The 12,509-nt window shown below is 35.0% G+C and overlaps 1 protein-coding gene across 1 annotated transcript in view; it reads left to right on the top strand.

Annotated features, from left to right (window-relative positions):
• The window catches only part of PHEX (phosphate regulating endopeptidase X-linked), a 180,934-nt gene that overhangs the window by 162,841 nt on the left and 5,584 nt on the right, over positions 1-12,509 (top strand). Inside the window, exons 17-20 of the mRNA XM_079122866.1 lie at positions 2,326-2,393; positions 4,566-4,696; positions 10,077-10,142; positions 11,207-11,311. Coding sequence (XP_078978992.1) covers positions 2,326-2,393; positions 4,566-4,696; positions 10,077-10,142; positions 11,207-11,311 — 370 coding nt within the window. The remainder of the gene's footprint in view (positions 1-2,325; positions 2,394-4,565; positions 4,697-10,076; positions 10,143-11,206; positions 11,312-12,509) is intronic.

Raw genomic sequence — 12,509 nt, 5'->3', positions numbered from 1 at the left:
GTGTATGTTAAACCCATTGGATGGTAAGAACAAAAGAGAAGCTGAGTAGGTAGTAAAATTATCACCTTCCCTGCTTTATTTTTGGAAGACTAGATGTTCAGTGTAGGAACTCTTCAAATTTCTGGCCAACCTGTTGAATTTTGGATGGCTTAGGATATTTTTATGATATGCTAATTTAAATAATGTCCATTGATAAAATGGAGGATGTGAATTTAATGTTATGAAACATTACCATTATAAGGTTTAATCATATAAAATTACCTTTTATTTGTCTCTCATTCAAAGGATTGTGACTTTGTAACTGAGAATTGAAACTTATTAATTGAAACTTATTCAATCATTTTCTGAATTCTCTATTATCCTTTGCAAACAGAAGTTTGTTGGTGTAGTACCTCTTAAGGGGAATTTATTGCAGGGCAGTTTCTATAAGCTTCCATTGTTCATACCTTAAATTCATCCAGTCAACAGCATTGACTGAGGATTGTAGAGGACTGAGTACTCATTCTCAAATGAGAATAAAATAAAATGTTGCAGGCTGCATAGTGATAGCTACTGCTACAAAAATTAGCACTATATAAAATTACAAGTTTGTCCCATATTGCTATGATAGCTCTGTGATTGAAATGCATAATTTTACTCTTACTTCTTTAATGAAGGTTTGCAATGATGGAAAAACAGTAGGAAGCTTTTTTTTTCTCCGAATGCAAATTACCTTGAAGGAAAGAAATAACAAAGGAAAGAATTGCCACCCAGGGGAAAAATTAAATCTTACAGCACTTCCTTGGGTATGGTTGAGACAAACAATTAGCATGTTAAGGATCATTATATCCTGTAATAACATGTTGCTTCAGAAATTTCTGTTCTTTCCAGTTATGGGTCCTATCTATTTGCTGGGTGACTTTGATGTTGCACGTCAGGAACCAACTGTGAAATATTTTTAGCATCACTGTAAATTTCGCGAAGAATTCTAACAGTAATGACTCTAAATAGTTAAATGACTTCAATAAGATATATGTAGATATGTCATTTGCATGAAATGGTAAAGTTAATTAACATTAGTTAAATCATCATTAACTTTATGTGTACTAGGTACAGAGAATTTAGCAGTGACTAAGTAGATAACGGTTTGGTTTTCATGGAAGTTATAATTTAGAGAGAAAATTCTAGACATACTCATATGGAAACCCCATTATTTGTTTCTTCATCTATTAATCATATGTTCTGTTTCAGTTATCTATTGCTACATAATGAAGTACCACCAAATAATCATTTATTGACTGATGATTCTACCATTTGGCCAGGATCAAACTGAGACAGTTTTGTCCCTGCTCCTTGTAGTGTTGACTGGGGTAGCTGTATAGGGCTGGAGAAGTTCTGATGACTTCACTGGACTGGCTGTAATGAGCAGGGCCTCTCTTCCTTCAGAATTTCTCAACTTTTGGATACCTTTCCTTCCAACTAGGTAGTAGAAATTATTTATGCTGTAGCTAACTTTTTAAAGGACAGAAAAGGGAAACTACAAGGTCTCTTAAGGCTTTGGCCCAAAGATCACAGCTGGCCCCTTTCACTGTATTCTCTTGGTCTTGAGAAGTCCCAGGGGCAGTTCAGAACTAAGAACAGGGAAATAGATTCCCTCTTGATTGGGGGAGGGGGCATGTGTATTCAGGGGTGGGTGGAATTGTTGGTGGCTGCCTTTGTAGGGAGTTTAATGCATGTTTCTTCAGAGGTGAAGAGAAATAATATAACACCTTTTCCAAATTTGATGAAGGCTTCACACTCTTTGCTATTCAGTTGTCAGCTTGTCTGCCACAGAAACAGGAACGTGACTACCTTTGAAAACAGAGTGATCTCTTTTAATCTCTGCTCTATTTCTTTTTTATGACTATATTTGGAAAACAATTTAACTTCTAAGATTATAGTGACTTTTCAACAAGTATTCAGAAAAAAAATAGTGTATTTACTGACAGGATCTTTTCAAGCCTTGTTTAAGTGTTCATAAGTATAAAATATCACTAGAGCAGATATAGAATCATAGAAGGGATTTTAGAAATCATCTTTTTCATATCCCTAATTTTTCACGGTAGGATACTAAGGTCTATACAAGGTCATGAAGACAATGTTAGAATTTGTATTTTCTTTGTTCATTTTGATTAGAAGGGTATGTTTAGATAGTTTGTTTTACAGTTTCATGGGTATGGTTATTAGATTTTTATTATTATTATGGCTACTAGAAAACCAATTGTTTTGGCTTTTTATTGAAAAATTAAAGGATTATGCTCTCAGATTCATGCTTATAATTTTCTCCAAATTATATATTTCTGACAGATCTCTGAGTTATGGTGCTATAGGAGTAATTGTTGGACATGAGTTTACACATGGATTCGATAATAATGGTAAGTATGGATTTATTTTATAAGCTGCCACTTTTATAATAATGTTCTCTATGGGTGTTAATTGTTATTATCTTTGCATAGCAGCATCATTGTATATTAAAAATTATCCAAAGCAATACAATTGCTGATTGAAAACTTTTTCCCATGTCTTGCTGTGATAGCTTGCAATACATAAACAATTATTCTCATTGGTGATCGGGGTAGAATAAAAAAGAAGACCTTGTAATTTCAATGAGATTACCTCTGCATTTATATCAGGATTGCAGTAGCTGCGACAGTAGTTACAGGAATTGTAATATAGTTTCTTCCCTTTGTCATTTTCTTTAATTCACCATTTTGAGTTGTTCTCCCTGGAGGTGTAAGCTCTGCCCCAAAGATGACTGTACATGCTGCACTGCCAAGTTAGGCCTTTGAGCTTGGCTGGCTGGTTCCTTTATGTAATGTCAAGGCTTATGCATGCTTAATCTTTGTTTTTCTTTATATTGGCATATATTCTGAGTTGTTTTTTTATTAAGGCTATGCTTTCTTAATAATGCACGATGCGGTGCATCCTAATGACATTTAAGCAGAAGGGAGCAGAATATAATCTAAGCTAAAGAAATGATTGCCTCTGAGAGTCCTTATTTTAGATCAGCACTCCTTTCTTTGGAGTATTATTAGAAAGTCACAAGAAATCTTTAAAGCTTATGAATTAGCAAACTTTTATCACATCCACACAATGATTTACAGGCTTTTAAGAACTTGACTGTCCCAAGGGAATGCTGTTTATAGTGAACCTCTTTCCCTTGTGCCTGTAGTGTCTTTAACATCCCTTCCTGGATGCCGACCCTAGGGTCAGAGACATTTCAGGTTCTTTTTCTTCTGGACATTTCTTTCTGCCCCCACCAGCCTGCTCTTAATCACCTAGTTTTCTGCCCATTTGGTCTCCTTCTCCCTGTTAAAATGTAACTGCCTTGTAGTCATCTGACTTCTCAGATCTGATTTTTCTACCATTGGACATTTGATTTATCTGAAAGTATAGTCTTAACTATGAAACAAAAGCAAGTAGTGCTCAATTGATTTTGGATATTTCTTCCTAGGAAGTTTAATTCTCCACTAGATCCTTTTGGAGTCTCTCCCAAGGACAGAATCCAATGATGGCAATTTTGCTTTGTGACCAATACTTAGAACAGTGTATTCACATATAAGTATATGTGCAGTAACTAATGATTGGTTGGTGGGTAGATGACAGTGATTGGATACTATTCCAGGTGGTGGTATTAGTAGCCTGTACTCTTGCTAAAGAGTTTTGGATTGTTCCTATTAACACCTTGGTGTAGAGGGCTTTCATGTAAACTCTTTCTTGGGGGATACTTACTTTAGATATCTTTTTAAAAATTCTGTATAATTAAATTTATATCATGCTTCTGACTTCTATAGTAACCTTGAATATAGACAGTAGTGTAGATGTACCCAAACTGTTGTTTTGAAGTGTGTAGGGAAAATGATGAGTGAGCATATACCAAGATATCATGTGTAACTAATCTTTTTTCCCCCCACTATGTTTTAGGGATTCTGTTCTTGTTCCAAGTTCTCTTTTTAAGGCAATCTTCCTTGTCTAAGCAGGAAAGATGGGTCCTTCCATCTACACTGATGACTGTGGAATGATTCATAACAGCTTTTATGTGTCTCTGGTTTTCCTGGCAACTTGGAAGAAACATGTTTCTATGGGACTGAGTCAGGATGTGTGGTCCTGTGGTGTGGATGACTCGCTGGGTCTGTTCTTATGGATTGTTTGAAATTTCACTGGTAGTGGTGCTCTGGTTCCCTCTACAGAATTTCTGAATGAAACCATTTCATTTCACAATCCAGAGAACATTTCAGATCAGATCAGGTGAAAAACACAGAATCCAAATTTGTATAAGACTGGTGCATACATTAAAGCAATGAATCTCATTTTTAAAAATGCCCTTTGTTCCTTAGAAGGAAAGAATTTCCTCAATCCTGGTCCTTCCTTCCCCCTCTTTACATTTAACCTGTGATATTGGAGAGAATGCAGGAGCTGCTCTCAGGAAGGGTGCTCCCTGCTGTTGTGACTGCATTTTGAAAGCTTGTCAAAGTGAGAAAAAGGAAAGATGTTGAATTTAGTTTCCATAAATAACATAAATGTCTTTTAACTTTCCTTTTTGCTAGGTAGAAAATATGATAAAAATGGAAACCTGGATCCTTGGTGGTCTATGGATTCAGAAGAAAAGTTTAAAGAAAAAACAAAGTGCATGATTAACCAGTACAGCAACTATTATTGGAAGAAAGCTGGCTTAAATGTGAGTACAACTGTGGTTAAGGAAGCATCTCATGGACCATTTTTCCTCATTTGCGTATTAGCTTGCTTTAGACCATTGGTTCTCAAAGTGTGCTTCTGAGAGATCAACAACATCTGCCTTCCCTGGGAACTTGTTAGAAATGCAAATTCTTGATTCCTGCTCCAGACCTGCTGAATAAGAATCTCTAGGGGTGGAGCCTGATAGCCTGGCAGTCTGTCATTTTACAATTCTCCTGGTGATTGATACAAGCTGCAGTTTGAGGAAGATGGACCTATGAATTATTTGCCTAGATTCAGATTAATGTCAAAAAATCCTGTAGCACAAATAATAACATCTTTATAAATCTCCTATATCCCATGTCATTTAAAAAAAATTCCATCCAAACTACTGCTTGGGTTTAATTTACTGAAATCAACTCTCCTTAATTTGAACTAATAGGTCTGAGAAGTGGTTAAGAGTTCTTAGTATTAGAAGTTTGAACAAAGGAAATGTATTTTTTAGATGTTTATTTTCCATTATATATAATATATATTTTTCTATAAAGGCACAAATGCAATTTTATGCAAGTTTTGTGTGAATGAAATTTTGTTCCTTTCCTTTTTTGCCTTTCACCTCCATCTCCTTTTCTTATCAGTCTTAGTGTCCCTACCTATAACATTGATTACAATGTTACACTTTTCCCCCTGCTTAGGAAAAGATAGGCATACATGCAACTTTAGTACATTGTATCCAATGACTGCCTCAGAGTTCCTGTTGTGCAGTGTTCTAATTTAAGTCAACTAAACTCTTATTGAGGTGTTACAAATGCTGATGCAATAAACTCCTTTATTATGTGTGTACTCTTTTTTCTCTATAGGATAGATTCTGTCACCAAAAAGTTGCAAAATTTCGTATTTCCACAAATGATATATGAAAGAACATTTATCTGAGTTGTCATTTTCTTGTCAAAATATGACAACCTTTTAAAATAATGTAGATGTTAAAATTTTGCCTATTGTTTCCATGATATGTATTTTCCCCCAGACTTGTTACTTATCCTTTGGACTTTGTATATGGTATGTTTCAACATAAAAAATAATTTAATTTAAAATAGTTTCCACATTTCCATTCTTGGTTATAAAGTGGTCATATAGCTTTCCTGGGTTGTTTTTTATTGTTTTTAATTTTATATAATTCTTCATGCATGTGAAACTGATTATTCTATGGAGTTTAATATAAGAGTTCATTTAAATATTTTCTTCCTAAAGGATATCCGGTTGATCCAGCATCATTTATTAAAACAAATCTTTTTCAGCTAGTTGTGTTGGCACATGACTATGATTCCATAACTCAGGAGACTGAGGCAGGATGATCACAAGTTTGAGGCTAGCCTCAGTAACTCATACTTTATCTCAAAAATAAAATAAAAAGGGATGGGGTTGTAGCTCAGTGGGAGAGCACTTGCCTAGCCTGCATGAGGCTCTGGGTTCAATCCCAGGACAGCTGGGAAAAGAGATGGGGGTAGGGAGAGAAAGAGAAAGGGAGAGAATAAGAAAGAGTAGAACATTTGTCCAAAATTAGAATCTCATAGAATTTGAGGGGACAATGGAAATCACCAGATCCTGGAGAGAGTAGGGGGTTAGGAGGTGGGGGAAAGTTGGTCAATGGGCAATGGGGACAGTATAATAGATAGCAGGAATAAGTTCTTGTGTTCTGCTGCACAGTAGGGTAAATATAGTTAACCATACTGTATGGATTTTTAATATACTCACCATGAAGAAATGATAAAAATTTAAGGTGACAGACATGCTAATTACTCTGATTTGATCATTATACAATGTATACATGTTTATATCACATTGTACTATATATATATGTACAAGAATTATATGAAAATAAAAAAAGAATATCATATACACCAAGATAAATTTCTAGGTTGATGAATTTAGGCAAGTTAATGTTTCTAAGTATTGATTTCTTCATCTATGAAATGGGTAAATACTTCTGAACTAATTAATTTGTTGTAAGAATTAAATTAGTGAAGTAATGTGAAGCACTAGCATAGTGCTGACAGGCAAGAAGTGTTAAGTAAGAGATATTTAATATTTCTGATTCTTTGTCTCATAGGTAGCCTACTCCAGAGAAAATAAAGACTTGGAGGGCCAAAAAGACAATAGTAGTTTTCTTGCAGTAAAAAGACTTATATTTCTTTGTGTTTATTATCTGTAGGCATGAGAGTTAGACTTTTCATTTAACTGAAATAAATGTGACCCTCATATTGGTCCTGAAAAGCATACATATTACTAGGTATACATGTTTTACATATGACAAATCTGACAGTAGAATCTGGATTAGAGTTTAGATCTGCATAACTCCAGAGTTGGCATTCTTCCCCCCATATTATACTCTGGTTCTCTTAGTTTAAGTTCATTTTATACCTGGGTGATGTGTAGATAGACTATTCTTCAGCATCCATTTTGACCAAGGTGTCAGATATTGAAACAGTTGTGACAAATGTGTACCTTCATTACAAGTATAATAGAAAGGGCATGACTATCATAGCATAAACCTATTCAACCATTAGAAAACAGCTTCTGTCTTATTCCCACAGGAGACTGGGTGGTGTGTTTTGTGGTCATAAGGGGCCATGCTTTATTTTTTCTAGTTTCTTTTGTAAGAGTTAGTCTTGTGTCTCTGAATCTTTCTATGCAGTAACTTGGGAAGAGCATAGATGGGGTACCACAGATGCAGACTATCGGCAGCTGTTAAATCCTGAGAGGCCAAACCTAGGGCTGTGTTATCCACTGAGATTGTCCATAATACCAGGATCCAGAGGGTGAGGATATTACAAAAGCCTCTACTTTGGTTAGAAAACTAGAGTAAAAAGGAAGAAGAAAGATTCACGCTTGAGTGGATATAAACATAAATATCAAGAGCCAAGAAGAGTTGACTTGAGAAGTTATGCCTTATGGGACAAAGGCTCTGGAGACAAAAGACTGCTTGGATTTGAATCTCTGAGAAATGTGAGCAGTTTACTTAACCACTCTGTCTTAGATCAGGTTCATTAGAAGCAAAGACCAAGGAAGAGTTTCTTAGGTCAGTAATTTATCAAAGTAGTTTCACAAGAAACCTATAAGGGAGTGAGGAAAACATTGCTTTCAGGAGAAGTTTAGCTTTACCCTGATCCCACAGAGGGTTCTAGAGCATGAAGCATACCATGGAAATTGTTCAGCCCAGGGGCAAGGGATGGACCTCTTTCATCTGAATATCAGTCAGGTACTAGAGGGTGGGGTATGACTTCCCAGCAACCTCCAGGTAAGGTAGCTCCCATAAACTAAGGTTCATCTTCCTGAGCTGTTATCAGTCACAGGAATGGTTTTCACAATCCTGGTAGAAAAAGAGATACAATGGGATACTAACAACAACTGCCACATACTCTTGAGTTTCAGATCCTCATTTATTAAATAAGAATGATGATAATACAACTTACCTCATAGGATTGTAGTTAAAGAAAGAATGTATGTAAAGCAGGGGACTAAAGTTAGCAGGGTTCTGGGTGATTACAACAAATATTTTCAAAGATTTTAAAAAAATTATTCTTTTTATTTATACATGATAGTAGAGTATATGTGAGTGTATTTTGACACATTATACATACATGGAGTACAATTTCCCATTCTTGTGGTTGTACATGGTGTGGCAATTCACTGGTGCTGTATTCATATATGAACATAGGAAAGTTATGTCCAATTCATTCTACTATCTTTCCTGTTACCATTCTCTTCCTTTCCCTTCATTCCCCATTGTCTAATCCAAAGTACTTCTGTAAATATTTGTTTTTATTTGTTATTATTTGTTTTTATTTATTTGTTATTATTTGTTTTATTTGTTTTTATTTGTTTTTATTTGTTGATATCTGGGAAATTGGGCTAGGTTGAAAGTAAAGAATTGGTAGGATCCTGTCTTGCATTAGTTTCCTGTTGCTGCTGTAACAAATTATTGCAAACTTAGTAGCTTAAAAAAAACACAAATTTATTGTCATATAGTTCTATATGCCAAAAGTCTGATCCAAGTCTCAGTGGCCTAAAATCAAGGTGTCAGAAGGTCTGTATTATTTTCTAGAGGAACTAAGGGAGAATCTGTTTCCTTTTCTTTTCTAACTTTTAGAGGCTGGCCACTTTCCATAGCTCACAGCCCCTTCCTTCAGAGTTGGCAATGACCAGTGTAGTCTTCCCACATTGCATCACTCTGAAACTTACTCTCTTGACCTGTTATAAGGATCTTTGTAATTACACTGGGTCCACCTGAACAATCCAGCAATGTTCCCATCTAAATATCCTTGACTTAATCACATTTTACAAGTCCCCTTTGCCAGTGTAAGATAATATACTTACAAGTTTTAGGGATTAGGATATAGACATCTTTGGGAGGCTAGTATCCTGCCTATGGCACTGCATCTGACAAATTTTTTTGTAGGAGTCCAAATAGTAAATAATTTAGGCAATGTACGTTATGTGGTCTCTGTCGTAAATATTAAACTCTGCCATTGTAGAAAGAGTAACCACAGACAGTGTGTTTATGAATGGGCATAACTGTGTTCCAATAAAAATTCATGACCACTGAATTTGAATTTCACATGCTTTGTGTGCCATAAAGTATTCTTCTCATTTTGATTGTTCTTCCTCAATCATTGAAAAATGTAATATCCAGTCATACCTGGTAGCCTGTACAAAAACAAGTGGCAGGATGGCTTTGGTTTGTGAGCTATATTGATTTAAAATATTTAAAATATTTAGGTTCTAGCTTATTTTTTCAGAAAGTTTTCAAACACTGGGAAGAATGATCTTTACCATGATTTGTTGGGTGTCAAACATATCACAATCCTTGACCTTGTGGTCTACATTACTTCTGTATGGTTTTTGCTCCCCAGTAGAGCTACCCTCCTATTAATTTTTCATGGAAATTACTTAGAGATAAAATGATAATTTTTGTTCTTGAAATCTTGTTCCTGCATGAATGGCAAATTTTTGGAAACACAGGTACAATGAGAATACTCAAATTATGTGAGTTAATCAGAGAAAGTAATCTGTGTATTGACATTTCTATTTTTTCCCATTAAACCAGAGCCACTCAGAATATTGTTAACATTTTATTGGAGCTGGAAAAATTGGTGAGACTAAAGAGGGTGAGAAAGTAATGCGTAACACAATAAAATAGAAATTATTATATTCAGGAGCACCTTGCTGGAGTTAGTTTGCCATCTCACAATATATTATGACTCCCTCTGATTTATTGAATGTAATTTTCTCTTTAAAATATGACACTTTTGCTTGCTATAATATTTATGCCTCTTGCTGAATGATAGTTGACCGTGAAACACTCTTTTTTTTCTTTTTGTTAGGTGAAGGGGAAGAGGACCCTGGGAGAAAATATTGCCGATAATGGAGGTCTGCGGGAAGCTTTTAGGGTATGCATGGCTACATTTGTTGTGGTTTTAAAAATCAAGCTATAAGACACTGTATGGGTGCACCTCAATTTATACTGCAGACATGTTCTTAGGCGTTGGGTATTCTGGAATTTCCATAAATAGAATTGACTCCATTGTACTCCATTATATAAATAGATCTGCGTTTCTTTCTTTTTTGTTTTTGGGGCATAAAGTCACTCTAAAAAACAATATTTGTTATTAAGAATCATGTATTTAAAGGACAGCTTTCAGAAAATATACTAACAATCGTATCAAAGTATGCAACAGAAATCTCCTTGGGACTAGATACGTATGAGTTTTCCCTGAGTAGAGCTATTTCTGTATCCCTACTTATAATTTTATCTTAAAATATTAAAAGTCTAAATTTTGGGCACAGGCTAGTGATTCTTTTGTATTGATCCAGGTAATAGTCCATAATAGTGTTTTTTGTCATTCATTGGTCTTTGGTTAAATAAGAAACAAGAATAATATGGAAAATTTTTCATAAAGTTAAATACTTTCACTTTAAAGACCAGTTTGTTGCTGTAATGTATATCCTTTTCTTAAGGCTCTTTCCTGACAATATATATATATAAAGACCAGTTGTTATTACAAGGTTATATCCTTCCTATATGGTAGTTAAAATAAATTTTGTTTTATAAGATGATGGTGATCGAAGATGATAGTTTTTCCTGCTAATTGGAAAAAATAAAGAATTGATAATATGTGTGCCCATAGATTTATTGCCGTAGGGGCCTTGTAATGGTGTTATATTTGTTTGTCCCATGTTGAAATAGAAGAGCAGCTTTTTAAAAGGAATTATTTAATGTCTCAGCACTGTTGCTCAGCTCCATTGACAGTTATTGAGTATAAGGTCTTTTCCTGGTGCACCTACTTCACTGGTAAGTGGGAAGACATTAACTTCCAGGTGTTTGTTTTCTTAAAGGAAAACTTGATACATTGCATTTTGCATATGGCAGGAATATAAATTTAATATCTATGTACTGGAGGAATAAAGGGAAAATCATCATTGCACAGCTCATCTATCCTGCTTCTCTCACTAGGCTTACAGGAAATGGGTAAATGACAGAAGGCAGGGAGTCGAGGAGCCTCTCCTACCGGGCATCACATTCAACAACAACCAGCTCTTCTTCCTGAGTTATGCTCATGTGAGTACACTGAGGAAGGGGCATCAAGGATGAAATGCAGGACTTGAGCTTGTGGCTTTCATCAAAGTTTAATGGCATGACTTTAATTTTATCCAAAATATTATCTCACTGATTACTTTCAGGATAAAGTTCATCATCTTAATGTTCTGTGGGACATATAATAATTAATTTATTGAACCAAAGTTCACTGGTATTTTTTAACCAGCAAACTAATTTTTTAACTAATTAACCCTATAGTTCCTCAATATATCTGGACTTCTTAAAGCATTTTGTACTACTTGTAACCACTTCCAGTAATGTGTTCCTTGACTTTTGTGGCCATACCCTTTCTTACATTTCTCCTTCTCCTTCACCTCACTTGCTGACTTTATCCTATCTCTCTCAAGCTATGGGAGACACTCAGGTCTAGGTTCCCAACTGTCAAATGAATACACAAGGACTATTGGAGCTTAAAAAGATCAACAAAGGCAAGGAGAATCATGTCACTTTTTCATGAGTTTAATATGTTCTTGGAGCAGAAATTAGAAGAAAAAACACTAAATAAAGCATAATTCTTAGTTTGAGTCTCTGATTAATGAAGCAAGCACCAATTCTTTGCTATTGGTTATTGAACTGGTTTATGTCACAAATGTATAGGCAACATTTTCAAGGAAGTCAGGTATGGGTCTAGAAAGGTTCTGATATATGGCCTCACAGTGAGCCAACATATAAGTACATTGCTAAAACTAGACTAAAGTTTTCATTAGTACAAACTTTTGTTCCTAAGACTTTGCATTCATTCATCAGTAAGCACATCCATCTCTTAAGTCTTTTACAGTCAACTCTGATTAAGGGATTTTTACCTGTCTGGGACTTTTATCTCTTGAAACTGGCATGACAACACCAAACCAATTATCATTAATCAATTCAGTGTCAACAAAATCACTTTCTTCTTTAGTTTTCTTATTTATATCAACATGCCCTCAGTTGTTTGGTCTCTTTGGTTAGAAAGTCTGTTCTTGGGTCTTTTTTGATTTAAGTATCCATATTTATATTACAAATGTCCCCAAATCTAGATGTTTTATCCTTTTAAATACTATTTAGATTCAACCTCTTGTTCTCTCTTGTTTTAGGCAGTTCAGGCTTATAAACAACAAAAATTGATTTCTCATAGTTCTGGAGGCTGAAAGTCTCAGATCAGGATGCCAGTAGCATAAGA

The sequence above is a fragment of the Sciurus vulgaris genome (assembly GCF_902686455.1).
Source record: "Sciurus vulgaris genome assembly, chromosome: X".
Classification (NCBI taxonomy): Eukaryota; Metazoa; Chordata; class Mammalia; order Rodentia; family Sciuridae; genus Sciurus; species Sciurus vulgaris.
The sequence above is the reverse complement of the archived record's forward strand: the minus strand, read 5'-3'. Positions and strand labels throughout refer to the sequence as shown.